The 15,048-nt window shown below is 34.2% G+C and overlaps 1 protein-coding gene across 6 annotated transcripts in view; it reads left to right on the forward strand.

Annotated features, from left to right (window-relative positions):
- LOC143236674 (kinesin-like protein KIF2A) overlaps positions 1–11,020 on the forward strand; it is a 36,039-nt gene extending 25,019 nt beyond the window's left edge. For all 6 annotated transcript variants that reach the window (XM_076475069.1, XM_076475071.1, XM_076475074.1 and 3 more), the window contains 10 exons: positions 528–670; positions 909–983; positions 1,641–1,776; positions 5,011–5,121; positions 5,831–5,898; positions 6,005–6,128; positions 6,472–6,573; positions 6,921–6,993; positions 9,149–9,211; positions 10,159–11,020. In XM_076475069.1, coding sequence (XP_076331184.1) covers positions 528–670; positions 909–983; positions 1,641–1,776; positions 5,011–5,121; positions 5,831–5,898; positions 6,005–6,128; positions 6,472–6,573; positions 6,921–6,993; positions 9,149–9,211; positions 10,159–10,238 — 975 coding nt within the window. In that variant the 3' untranslated portion in view covers positions 10,239–11,020. The remainder of the gene's footprint in view (positions 1–527; positions 671–908; positions 984–1,640; positions 1,777–5,010; positions 5,122–5,830; positions 5,899–6,004; positions 6,129–6,471; positions 6,574–6,920; positions 6,994–9,148; positions 9,212–10,158) is intronic.
- Positions 11,021–15,048: the final 4,028 nt, after the last annotated feature.

Raw genomic sequence — 15,048 nt, forward strand, 5'->3', positions numbered from 1 at the left:
CACTCATTTTTAACAGTTCATAATCCAGACAAAAGACAGGTACCTCAACTTGTTATTACTTAATAGAAGTAAAGTAAGTGTGTGTATGTATCTGTTGTAATTCAGTTCTCTAAACATGGACATCACTAAACCCACAATACATAAACTTATTTTTATATTGTTCACTATTAGTGGGGTTCACATATCTCATCATGTATTGTAATTTTGTTTTTGCTTTTTATAACACATAACGTATATATTTATTACAAGTTGGATGAAATCACAAATTATTTGTGTGAAATACACAGGGGCATTCATCAGTAATTAGTGGTATCAATTGCTGTTTAAATTTTTTTTTTGTCTGGCTCTGTGCTGCAAGGGACCCTGTAAGTGATAAAATCATGGATTTAAGCTGTTTGGTAAATAAGTAGTTTAGAAAAAAATTGTTTAAAAGTAATATGCATCTATGTGGTTTCCATCTGTAATTGTAGGAATTTTTCAAAATTTTCTTTCCATTAATCTAGTGATGAAAACTTTCTGTATTTCAGGTGTTTGACCTGTTGAATAATAAAGCTAAATTAAGGGTTCTGGAAGACGGTAAGCAACAAGTTCAAGTGGTTGGTCTTCAAGAAAACCTTGTGGAGTGTGTGGAAGATGTACTTAGATTGATTCAGCATGGCAACAGTGTACGGTAAGGTTAGTTTTGTATGTTGTAACATTGAAGGTTCAAGAACATGTCACAAGCATTGAGTGTTTTGTTCTTGGGCTTTCACTTTAGAGTTTTGTTAATCCTAATTTCACTGAGTATCTTGAATATTTAGTTTTCATTGAAAATTGACATAAAATTAATAGCCTTGATGTCTAGATACCTAACAAGTTTGTGAGATTTAACAATTAAAAATATACTGAGTAGCATTCTGTTATTTCAGAACGTCAGGACAAACATCAGCCAATCAGCATTCATCCAGATCACATGCTGTTTTCCAGATTATTCTGAAAAAGAGGTAAATTATGTTTGGGAACGATTATATTCCTTTCTTTGATCTCATTTATAGCAATTTATTGAACTAGGTTGGTATTAGTTTGTATTTTGTAAACTTCTTCTCTCATACCTTTTTGTCAGTTTTAATATTTAAATGCAATTATGAAACTTGAAACTACAATTTTTAGAATAATTTTTTATCAAATATATGTTGCTTTGAAATTACACACCCAGCTAATACACCATAATACTCAGAAACCACGTGAGCTGAAATAATATTAATGAGTGATACTATGACAGAGTTCCCAGAGTGGAGGGCATTCCTAAAAATTGTCATTTTTTAAATAGAGGTGTGCAGTGAAGTGATGTTGAAAACTGCAGTATTAAGACTATGAAACTTTGTGATGTGTTCTGTTTGTGGGTTCTTTGGTATAAAATGTACAGTCAACTGTAATGCTGCACAACAGTTTAATATTTTACTTTCAAACACACTGTATTAAATTTAACAAAGACAATTCCTAAATTGTGGACTTTAGAATATAAAGGTCACTTCTGAATGGTGCTATTCTTTGTTAGGTGTATCCATAGCAGTAGTGTTTTCCTTATACTTATACTTCTGTTGGTGTTTAATGTTTTTGTGACAAGACTAAGGTCATGTACCTTTTTTTTCATCAAACAGGATGACTGGTCGACTACATGGCAAATTTTCTCTAATTGACTTGGCAGGGAATGAACGTGGAGCAGATACCTCAAGTGCAAACAGACAGACTAGAATGGAAGGAGCAGAAATTAATAAGAGTTTATTAGCACTAAAGGTTAGACTATATCATAGTCTTTGATATATTTTTTTTAATTTTATGAGTTTATTAGCAGTTAAATTATTCTGATTAACCTGTGTCATACCTTATGCTTGTTTTGTAAGACTATTACCACTTAAGGTAGAATTAATTTTCTAATAATTGTCTTTTATTACTTATTTCCTTGCCACTATTTGAGATCATTTGCACCCTATAAAGTTACCACCTATCATTATGGATACAGTTTTCTCTTCTTCTAGGTAAGCCACTGAAAAGCTAGTTTAGGATTGAAATGCTATATCATTTGTAATAAAATAGTTTTGTCTTAGCCCAAAAATTGTGTGATAAAAAAAAATTACTAAAAATGTATGTATGTTTTAATAATCAAACTGGAAGGTTGAAAATATTTTGACATATGGAACACCACTGCTCAGAGTTAGAGTTAAGTAAAGAAAAGCTACATGAAGTAAAAGATGCTACTACAACATGTGTTGTTTTCAGAGCTTGGTGTATATTAACCTTATTTTTGTTCTTATGATGTGGAAACTAGAACTAGATGATAAAATTACCTATAAAAATCAGTTACTGTCACACATGTGTACATATATACAAGTTTGTTATAACTCAAAAACAAGCAAAAAAAAATGCATCAACTGAAAAGATCCTAGCATACAAGCTACAATGTACCCTAGGTTTTGGAGGTGACTGATAACTAGGACCCACATTGCTGTGGGGATACACTGTCTATCAGTCTCAACCTTCATTTGCCAGTCTCACATAAGAAATAAAGAGTAGCAATAGATTTAGAATTGGAAATAGAAATTAAGAGAGCCAGATGTGAATGCTCAACCCCACAACATCCCTCATCTGTATCAGCCTTTTCTGCCTGCAGAGAGTTGTGGGAATGTGACTGCTCTCCCAAGTAAAGAATTAATTGAAATAAAAAATAATAATAAGGAAATAAGGTGCTACCATCTGGGGGTAAGTTAGATGAAAACATACCTCTTGATGTTAGCATTCCAGCCCCAATATGGTAGAAAGGCACTAATTGGTAACACAGCAAATGAACTATACCAGCGTGAAGTGTCCAATCCAGCTGTCAAAACAAACTAACATAGCTCTCAACTGCTACCCATTCACCAAATCTACTGTGATTATCATGCTCTAAACAAGCCTTTATATGCAGCAAGGTGTACATCCACATAAAGTAGTGCCAAGTTGTTAAATGACCTCATTCTTAACTAAAAATAGTTTAGAAAGTTTAAGTAAAATTTCAATAATTTTTATTTTATATTTATTTAATACGTTCTTGCATTTGTTACAAAATAATTTAATAATTTCAAAGTTTCTTCATTAAATTCATTAACTACTAATTTTTGCATCAATATTTCAACATTACTGATAAAGTCTTTCCACCTCTATTATTGTTGTTATTAAGTATGTATTATATTTCATTCATGTAAGTTAATGTTAATTACATTTGTAGATGGCACCATATCCTTAAACTAAGTCAAAAAGCTATAAATTTTCTCTAACAAAACACACACACACAGTGTGGGGGAGTGGACACAAACGTCTTGTGTATCTCAGAGAGCACACTAATGCACTCTATGAAAATATGCAATAAAAAAGTTATGGCCATAACTATTGCAGTAATGCATAAATTCAGAGCTGTTTGTTGAGTTACTTCACTTCCTACTTTTACCTGTGAAGTTGCAACTACACACTGTAGCTAATGACCATCAATTAATTAATTAATAATGTGAAGTTCAGAAGGGCATTATGAGGTGAGTGTTCAAAACGAGTAACAGAAATCACCATTACTACCACTACTTTGGCTGCAATCTCATTGTAGAAAGTCACTCTGACCATTACACAGTGTATACCATGTTTTAAGTATATATTTAATGAGTTCTTAAAGCTTATACCATACATTAGATGAGGTAATAATGAATACTGTAAAATGTTATAAATAGTGTGAAAGTTACGCTTTGCTTGTTACTTATCATGGCATCCACCTCCACATTTTTATAAGTTCATAGCCTGGACAGAGGATGGATACCTCAGCTTGTATGAAATAATCTATTAATACAAGTTGCACAAAAAAAAAAAAAACTGGTCAATGTCACAAAAATAATGAACTGGCACTTGCAATTATTACTTTTTTTCTTTTATACCAACTTTCTAATAATTGGAATATTGCCATTATGATGTTTCATTATTATATTTAATTAATTCAGGTTTGTTCATCTGAATTGATTGATGTCAATTAATCAGAATTAGTATTTTTGGTTATTACAATCTTTAATTATTCTAGCAGTCCAAGTAATCAAAATACTGTTGTCTGTTAAGTACAAAGATTCACAATAGGCTTTTTGTACTCCATGCATCATAAGTATCAAAATCTGATATTTAGTATTGTAGTTTTTTTCATTTTGTGAGAATTATCAATTAGTTTAGTGTAACTGATTAATGAGCCTGACGATTAATTGATTAGTAAATTCCACTAATTATCCAGTTGTGGTGAAAAACTTTTAAAATGTTCTTAACTGTCTTCAGAAATCTGGAATATCTTTAAAAAGTTCCAGTCTTTGGTAAGAAGTTTGGTAAGAAGCTAATAAAAAGAGAGATGGATGTAAATTTTTCTGTGCCATCTATCAAACATCAGGATTGTGGAAATAAATGTGACTCAGTATTCACTTTTTATCACATGGCATGCCTTACATGCAGACTGCGAAACATGTTTGTACTATATAGTTTAGGCCCAGCATGGTCAGGTGGGTTAAGGTGTTCGACTTGTAATCCGAGGGTCACAGGTTTGAATCCCGGTAGCACCAAACATGCTCTCCCTTTCAGCCGTGGGGCATTATAATGTGATGGTCAATCCCACTATTCATTGGTAAAAGAGTAGCCCAAGAGTGGCAGTGGATGGTGATGACTAGCTGCCTTCCCTCTAGTCTTACACTGCTAAATTAGGGATAGCTAGCACAGATAGCCCTCGAGTAGCTTTGTGCAAAATTCAAAAACAAACTATGTAGTTTTAACTGAGACTTGCCGAAATTTCTGAGACTATTATGTTTTAAAAAGTTCTTTTGGCTTGATATTTTTTATGAATATTTTGACCCAGCTATGTTGAAATTTTCCATACAGCTGTGGCATCTAATTAATTATTATGTACTTGTTTATTGATCTGGTAAGTTGATGCTGCATTGATTCTCTTGTTAAAAAAATCAAATCTCTTTGTTGATCTAGGAATGTATCAGAGCTTTGGGACATAAAGGGGCTCACCTACCTTTCCGAGCAAGTAAGCTAACTCAGGTTTTGAGAGATTCTTTCATTGGGGAGAATTCTCGCACTTGTATGGTAAGTAAAAAAGTTATATAATTAAAATTCATTACACTTTTAAACTTCATTTATGAATCCAACATCCACTGATGATATATGATTTGTTTCAAAGTACCCACCAGTTTTAGCAAAGTATTTAATATTTGAAACTATTTTTGAAGTTATGATAAAAAAAAACCTGCATATTATACCATTTTTATTCTCTAAAACTGAAAAATAAAGGGAAGGCTCAAATTTTTTGTCCTGTCTATTCTTGGAAAACAGGACTTGTGTTGGTTTATCATCATAGTCAAAACTGAAACTTGAGCTTCTGATACTTCAAGCATATTACACAACCTGCTAAGATAACTACCAATACTGTGTAAATTTAGGGTTATCTACTGATAGTTTCTTATCTTATGACTGATTGAAATCACTAATTTAATTAAAATATTTTGTACTATGGCCTATCTGACCCATTGCTGTCCATATGTTATAACTGAAAATATTGAGAGAAGTTTGAGTAATATGTTACTGAAAAGTTAGACTCATTATTTTGTGACTTATGTTATATAGACTGTTAAGAGCTTTGTCAGTTTTTGTTATAGATCTTAAAATTCACTGTGGGGTAAGCTTCAACTGTTTTTTGTTTAATGCTTTAAAACCATTGCACTTGAACTTCTGTATAACCTTAGTGATTTGGAATGTTATTGTTTTTATTTATTTGTTTTTCTGTCTGCTTAAACAGATAGCAATGATTTCTCCGGGTTTAAGTTCCTGTGAGCATTCGCTGAACACACTTCGATATGCAGACAGGTAATATCAGTTCTTGTTACTGTGTCTCATTTTTTCTGTATGGAGAGAGCTAAGTTATAAATTCATTTCATGAATCATAACACACCATCATTGTATCTTTTAACAGGGTAAAAGAACTTGGGGTGGATAATCCTGAAAACCCAGAAGTTAGAGCTGATCAAAATGAAGATGTAGAGATGATGACACAAGATGATGATGATGACGACTTTGCTCTTCTGAGATCAACAAATGCAAGTTTTTTAGGCTGAAAATTTTTCTAAGTGTTTGTTTGTTTGTTATAAAAGAAGCATGACCATAATCATTTCTTTTAAGTTGTTCTGAAATTTCTATTTTTAAATTTTATAATTACACAAGACAAATCCTGTTTCATTTTCACGTTGGTTAATACTTAAAATGTACTTCCCATAATTTTTATTTTTAAGTGTTTTCTGACATCATTAAGGTTAGTTTCTGCTGATTTAAATATGTAAGTATTAATTCATTATGGTAGTTTCATATCTTTGAGTTAAGAGTTTTACTGCTGTTAAACCTTGGTTTTGTTTCATTGAGAATAATGGTTTCACTCTCCGCTAGGAGGGAGAGCTTTCTGAGGATTTAGTTACATTCCATGCAGCTATTTCTCACCTCCAGAGAATGGAAGAGGAAATTCTGGATATTCATAAAGCTTTGATTGATGTAGGTTCTGCATTTATTTTAGTAAATTATGTGCAACTGTGTATGTAAAGTTTGTAAATTAGAGCTCAACTTTCATAATTACTATATTCAGAAATTTCTTACCAATGGGAGATATAACAGGGATATGAACTGTCCACAAATGTAACTAGTTTTTTTAAGTTATATAATATAGGCAAATACCACTAATAATGGGTTGTAGTTCTATAGTTGTTAGTGCTTTAGTACACAAGTTTAATTGGTTTTGACTTAATATAATTCACCTTGAAAGAAAAAAGGTTCTAAATTGCCCAATGACAGGATTCTTTTATTCACTTGTTTATTTATCTAATTAAGCTCTATTATGACAGGCAAGTCACAAGTGGTTAGAAGTTGATTGCAGCCTACTAAACATGGCAAATGAAGTAGACTATGACGTTGATGGTAAGTTGTACTGTACATCTAGCAATACTGTGCTTAAGTAACATTAAAAAGAACCAAATAGCTTACACTCAACATATTTTTAAGAAATAGTATTGAATTACTTAAATTTGTGGATTTCCAGTAAAATGAGTGATAGTGTGAGTACTGGTTTTGATTTAACAAGCCTGAAAGAATTATTATCAGTCCAATTAAAATGGACAAAAGAAATAAATTTAAGTATTAAGATATTAAAATAGTTTGTATCAGAATCATAGACTTGAAAACTAAATTACTGCATGTTGTTTGATCTAATAACTTTTTTACTAAGAAAGAAACTTATGATGATTGAGATTCTTATAAGTATTACAGTCAGTTTTCTGTAAGAGAAATGAGGCTGGAAGAAAAATAGTTTACTGATTCGGTGAGATTTTGATTTATTCTGTATCTACAAAATGTGACTGGATGAAACAGTTTACTGAGCTAGTAGTTTCTGTTTCATTCTCTCCTTACATTATGTCAACAGTTGACTGAGTCAGTGAGATTGTGTTTGATTCTATCCTTAGCTTATGTCCACAGTTGGAACAGTTTACTGAGTCAGTGAGATTCTGTTTGATTCTGTTCTTAGCTTATGTCCACAGTTGGAACAGTTTACTGAATCAGTGAGATTGTGTTTGATTCTATCCTTAGCTTATGTCCACAGTTGGAACAGTTTACTGAGTCAGTGAGATTCTGTTTGATTCTGCCCTTAGCTTATGTCTACAGTTGGAACAGTTTACTGAGTTAGTGAGATTCTGTTTGATTCTGTTCTTAGCTTATGTCCACAGTTGGAACAGTTTACTGAGTTAGTGAGATTCTGTTTGATTCTGTTCTTAGCTTATGTCCACAGTTGGAACAGTTTACTGAGTCAGTGAGATTCTGTTTGATTCTGCCCTTAGCTTATGTTTACAGTTGGAACAGTTTACTGAGAACAGTGAGATTGTGTTTGATTCTGCCCTTAGCTTATGTCCACAGTTGGAACAGTGTAGTGAGTCAGTGAGATTTTGTTTGATTCTGTTCTTAGCTTATGTCCACAGTTGGAACAGTTTACTGAGTCAGTGAGATTCTGTTTGATTCTATCCTAAGCTTATGTCCACAGTTGGAACAGTTTACTGAGTCAGTGAGATTCTGTTCTTAGCTTATGTTCACAGTTGGAACAGTTTACTGAGTCAGTGAGATTCTGTTCTTAGCTTATGTTCACAGTTGGAACAGTTTACTGAGTCAGTGAGATTCTGTTCTTAGCTTGTGTTCACAGTTGGAACAGTTTACTGAGTCAGTGAGATTCTGTTCTTAGCTTATGTTAACAGTTGGAACAGTTTACTGAGTCAGTGAGATTCTGTTCTTAGCTTATGTTAACAGTTGGAACAGTTTACTGAGTCAGTGAGATTCTGTTCTTAGCTTATGTTAACAGTTGGAACAGTTTACTGAGTCAGTGAGATTCTGTTTGATTCTGCCATTAGCTTATGTTTACATTTGGAACAGTTTACTGAGTCAGTGAGATTGTTTGATTCTGCCATTAGCTTATGTCTACAGTTGGAACAGTTTACTGATTCAGTGAGATTGTGTTTGATTCTATCCTAAGCTTATGTCCACAGTTGGAACAGTTTACTGAGTCAGTGAGATTCTGTTTGATTCTTTCCTAAGCTTATGTCCACAGTTGGAACAGTTTACCGAGTCAGTGAGATTGTGTTTGATTCTGCCCTTAGCTTATGTCCACAGTTGGAACAGTTTACTGAGTCAGTGAGATTCTGTTTGATTCTATCCTTAGCTTATGTCCACAGTTGGAACAGTTTACTGAGTCAGTGAGATTCTGTTTGATCCTGCCCTTAGCTTATGTTTACATTTGGAACAGTTTCCTGAGTCAGTGAGATTGTGTTTGATTCTATCCTAAGCTTATGTCCACAGTTGGAACAGTTTACTGAGTCAGTGAGATTCTGTTTGATTCTTTCCTAAGCTTATGTCCACAGTTGGAACAGTTTACCGAATCAGTGAGATTCTGTTTGATTCTTTCCTAAGCTTATGTCCACAGTTGGAACAGTTTACCGAGTCAGTGAGATTGTGTTTGATTCTGCCCTTAGCTTATGTCCACAGTTGGAACAGTTTACTGAGTCAGTGAGATTCTGTTTGATTCTATCCTTAGCTTATGCCCAGCAGTTACAAGATATCCTGTCAGAGAAGATTGAAGCTCTTTCAGGATTTAGAGGTATGGGGCTTTAGACCTTTTTCAAATCTTAATAGAAAACTTAAATTGTTTATAAAGAAATACATTCTCCTTAAAAATGTTTGGGTTTAAAGTGTTTGTAGGTAGGAATCTTAACTTCATAGATAGATTATTCAACTGTGTGTTAAATGTAGGTATACCCATTATTTTATTGAATATGGAATGTAAAATTATGAGCATTTTAACCCTTCAATGTAGAAACAGCATGATATTAATCCGTGATGATGAGAAAACCCACTTGTAGAGAAAATTATATATTTAAAAATGGCTGGAATGGGTAGAGAAGGTATTAATAGTTCACCTGACGATGACTGAAGAAGGTTGAAACATTGTTCACTCTTCTATTAGTGCCTTCTCTACCCATTCCAGCCATTCTTAAATATGTAAGCTTGATATTAAAGCTGCCAATGACTAAACTTGGAATGCTGATGTGCAGTAGATGTATAACTATTTTGCTGGTTAGCAGTTGAAACGTGTTATTCGGGGCTATTATTAAATACTTTAGGTGGGGTGTGGATTTAAATTTAATATGCTTTGTTTCTAAGTCAGAATTTAGAAAGATGAAAGATGTGAATGATTTGAATACCTTGGCTACAAAATATTGTAACAGCTTGAGGGTTACACATTTTAGATAAGGGAGTTGAGGCCCACTCCTCCATAATCCAAGTCTTGGTGTTACTGAAATTTTTCTTATTTTCAGCTGATTCTTATGTAGAAAGTAATTGGCTGTATTCTATTGGTTAACATTTATATTACAGTGTTATTAAAACTTTATCTAGGTTTAGGATGCTATTTATGTACAAAGATAGTGGGTATATTCTAGTGGTTGCATTTAAATTATATTGTTACTAAAACGTTTTTTTTTAGGTTTAGGTTGCTATTCATGTAGAAATAAAGTGGGTGTTCTTCTCTCCTTATGTTTTGTACAGATAAAGTTGTTTCCTTTCGTCACCAGTTAACAGAAGAAGAACAGATTAGTAAGAATATCAAAAGAGTGCCAACTAAGTAATATTTCCAAAGTAATGCATCTTTCTTTTCTGTCCTTTTGTTGTCCACCCCAACAAGCAAGTACCCAAGGGACCAATTGTGTGAAGTGTACCACAGCTTTGTGATGCTCACTAAAAAAGACCTCAAAATTGCCCCAATATTATAGCTAAGAGTGTAGGGCTCTCTATCACAGATGTTGGTAGTTTTTTAACAGGAATGTTGGTAAAACATTATGGCTAGTTTTGACATTACTTTAATTTTTACCAACCTTTTCATTAATGATACAAAATCTACATTTCTAATGTTATGAAACTAAGTCTTGAGATGAAGTACTTTTATTTTAGAGTTAAAATATATTCAGGTACAATATTAACATGCAATTTTCTTATTCATTGAGGGAGAAACTTATAAGTAAGGTTTTTAAAACTTAATAATAACAGCATTTACTTGTTGCATTGCTTAAAATACATATAGTAAAAAGAAATGTCAGTGTGTGTGTGTGTACATATATATATATATACGTAGAGAGAGACACACACAAAATGCTTGTCTTTTTTCCAGATAAACAAGTTTTAGTTAAGGAATGGACTGTGATTTTTCTGTTCTCTGCTTCTGAAATGAAAATTGTACAGTAACTTAAGAATGGTACAGTCCTCATGTAATAGACATTAATCTGCAAATGTTACACAGTGATTTTCTTTCTTAACTTTTATTAACTTGTATGAAAGGTGCCACAAAAACTTATTTTGCTATTTTTAATAAAGATTTTTTTGTTTAATAAACACCCTTTTATACTATACAAAATGGCTATTTATATTTTTGTGCATAAATACATTGCTACTAACTAGAAGTTGTACTGAAAAACTTACGAGTTTGCCAAGAAAAACACAAGCTGAAAAATGTATTTTAGACACAGATGATTGAGTAGGTTATATTAAAATGATTTTGAATATGCAGGTCAGTAAGTCACATTATGTAGATAGGTGATGTAAACAAAAATTGATTACTTTTATAAAGGTATGTACAATCCATTATTAATGCAAAATATTCAAACACTAAGATCGTGAAGATGTTTTTAGATTTAGAATTTCTGACATGGAAATATTCCCTTGTATTTAATGCCATTAAGAAACAAATGATTATCAATCAACTTGGGGTACTAGGACCATCCAGAAAGAGATCTGCAATAAGTCATATCCCAGTAAAGGTAAGCTGAGTGCTGTAATTTGCAATAAGTGAGAATCCACTAACACAAAACTTAATAGAAGCCATTCATGTGTTGTAGATAACAGTACACAGTGTGATGAAGAAAAATGTTCGAGTGGAAGAACTTGCTTGCAAGACATGTTTGTTCAGCTGTCACGTACCTCAAGCAGCTGGAAAATTAAATGGGTATTCCTACTTTTCCATGCAAAGAGGTACTGTTTAAGTTGCCAGAAGCATCACCTTTGGATTTCTGTGCAATTAGGCTGTTGAAATGAGCATCGGGAAATAGTCGTGCTTCTTTATTAGATGGAGTATGGAGAAGACATAGAAGAGCAGTGTGATTTGAACATGATACCTTATGGCATAGCCTTTTCAAATGGAAACCACAATACAAATGTCAGATCTCGAATAGACATGGACTGAATTGATGTGAGGCTCCAAAATCATTTTAATATTTCCTTCTCAACCTCTAAAATCAAATCACTGGGTAACAGTATTTTGAACCTTTCACTCTTTAAATTTTCTTTTTGATCAGATGAGATAGTTGGTAGTTAACTTCTTTCCTCAAACCAGCAACAAAAATATGACAGGGAATAGTGCAGATGATATATATAAAAAAAAAAGATATCCAGCAGCTTCTTGTGTTGTTAATATATTATTGTAAGTTAGGAATTTCATTTATGCTTTTTGTGAGCTTTATGAACACACAACAAATATTATACTAGCTAGAATGGTTTCCTTACAAAGTGTATATTATACTAGCCAGAATTGTTTCCTTACAAAGTGTGATGATGTTAGCCCATCAGATTTGGACAAAAACTGATAAGTTATGGTTTTGTTACAAGTGTCCCTCGGTGGCATAGCAGTATGTCTGCAGTCTTGCAATGCTAGAAACTGGGTTTTGATACCCTTGGTGGGCAAAACACAAATGGCCCATTGTGTAGTTTTGTGCTTAAATATAAACAACAAATCATTAAAAAATTTTAAAATTGTGTTTCATTGGGGAGAATTTGTAAACAGATGACATTTTTTTTGTCCAAGTATGGTCATTCAAATAACAGTTAAAGTGAATAAAACTTTGATTTTTTTTTCAATTGGACACAAAAAAAAAATAGCGCTTACAATTGCAGGGCTTTTCCTGTCGTGAATCTGATCACAACCTTTCTCTTTTCAATATTGATTCTTCTACTTATTTTCATGCACCTAGTCAGTCCTTTACTGCTATTGATCTCTCAATTTGCTCCCCTTCATTATTTTCCCATTTTTTCATTGGAGGGTTGACAATAATCCAGGAGGCAGTGATCATTTTCCTATAATTTTAAGAGAGACTGGCCGTGGTCGATGCCAACCGACTCGTGTGTCCTGGTGGAAGCTGGATCAAGCACACTGTCTCTCTTTCACTACTCTTGCAGAACTTGATCCTGCCATTGTCTGTAAGCCATCAATAGACAACTGTGTGGCAGCAATAACTGATTGTATTATATAAGCAGCTGCTCAATGTATTCCTAAAACCTCGACACGTTTTCCACTATATCCTCGTCCATGGTGGAATCCTGCCTGGCACGGAAGGCTCAAAAACGAGTCTGGGATACTTTCTGTAGATATCCCACACTCTCGAACCGCATAGCTTTTCCAGTGGGCCTGTGCACATGCTCAATGGGTAAGACATCAAAGCCAGAAGGAATCTTGGATTAAGTTCACAACAAGCATATCCTCTTCCACCAGTTCCAAAGTCATTTGGGATAAGATTTGAAAGGTCAGTGGGTGATATCACTTTGTCCCCTCTTGATCTTGCTCTCTGATGACCAGGAAGTAACTGATACCCAGAGCATCCCCAATACTCTAGGTGAAAACTTTTGTCAGGTATCTAGCACTTCTACTTCTTCCATCTTCTTAGCCATCAAGACTCAGGCAGAGCAATTACCTCTTTCTTTTTGAGCTAATTGTCTCTGTGACTATAATCGTTCCTTTACATTGGTGGGACTCAAACTGGCCCTTCATAGGTCTGGTAGTACATCGATTGGACCTGGTTATATACACTGAGATGCTACGCCATCTCTTTATCCTTCTGGTTGTTTTTAACCAGATCTGGCAGGAGAATGTTTTTCCTGATGCCTGGTGCCAGGCTATTGTCCTGCCTTTCTCCAAGGCTGGGAAGGATCCCAAGATTCCTTCAAGCTACCGTCCAATTTTTTGACAAGCTCCTCTCGCCAACCCAGTGTGGGTTCTGACGTCAACGCCCAACCATGGACCACCTGATTCGACTTGAAACGTCAATCAGAAAAGCCTTTCTCAAACGACAACATCTTATATCACTATTCTTTGACATTGAGAAGGCTTATGATACAACCTGGAGGTATGGCATTTTGCAAGACCTCCACATATATGGGTTAAGTGGCCATTTGCCCATTTTTATTAAAATAATTTTAATGGACAGGAGATTCCACGTTAGTATAGGTTCAACACTTTCCTGTTCTTTCTGTGTTTTGAGTCTCACACTTTTCCCCAAATGTGACCTTTTTTTAAGTCATCTGAGAAAAGCAGACACTCCTGATTGGAAATACTGTCTGCTATATGCTGAACATCTTTCGAACCATCCTTCCATTCCTATGTATACAGATGGTTCAAAATCAGGTGACTGTGTGGGCTCTGCCATGGTTTGGTGGTTGCACGCAGAATCCCCTCTACAGCTTCTGTGTTCACTGCTGAACTGTATGCAATTTCTCTTGCCCTGAATCACATGGAAGCTAAGCAGTACTCAAACTGCACTATTTATACTGACTCGCTTAGTTCTCTACTGGCCCTGGAATCGCTTCACGTTGGTTCACACCTTGTTCTCGCTGATATTCAAAACCGACTGGCCCATTTGTCTTTAATATCTACATCTATCCAGTTTTTCTGGATACCAGGCCATGTTAGTATTCGCAAGAACGAGCTTGCAGACACAGCAGCTAAATCTATCTGCTCTGGCACTATCACCACTGTGCCCATTCCATACATAGACTATGGTCCTGAATTCAAGGCCTGGCTCGATTCCAGCTGGCAGTCGACTTGGAGTGAGCAACGCGAAAACAAGCTTTTCCAAATAAAACTATATTGGACTTTGGCCGTCTTGTTACCGTAAAGATCGTAAAGAGGAAGTTGTTCTAACTAGACTACGCATTTGTCACAGTTTAACTCATTGTTTTCTTTTTATCTGAACTGATGCACCAGTGTGTAGTTTGTGTAACACTCAGATCACAAGAAGCCACATTTTATTTTCTTGTCATCTTTATGATTCACAACGACAGTACCACTTTAAACATGTTCTGTCGTTTGTTCATAATGTTAGACAGTGTTATTGGTGGCGCTGTCCACCTTGGTAATGTTTTTAGTTTCTTAAACGCCATTAATATTTTTAATGCAACTTAAGTTTTTAATTTAAACATTATACCTTTTTTTTAATGTGATTCCCTTTTGAGAATCAACGTTCATCTAGTTCGATTTAAGATTAGAAAATAGCCGTAACATTAAATAACTTGAAACCAGGACTGGAAAGGCCAACTTCAGGTGACTGAACTTCCTAGCAAGTTATGATCATTACAGTCACGCTACAGAAAGTCCTTTACAACTTGTATTACTGTAGT

The sequence above is a fragment of the Tachypleus tridentatus genome, chromosome 13 (genome assembly GCF_004210375.1).
Source record: "Tachypleus tridentatus isolate NWPU-2018 chromosome 13, ASM421037v1, whole genome shotgun sequence".
In the NCBI taxonomy this organism is placed as follows: domain Eukaryota; kingdom Metazoa; phylum Arthropoda; class Merostomata; order Xiphosura; family Limulidae; genus Tachypleus; species Tachypleus tridentatus.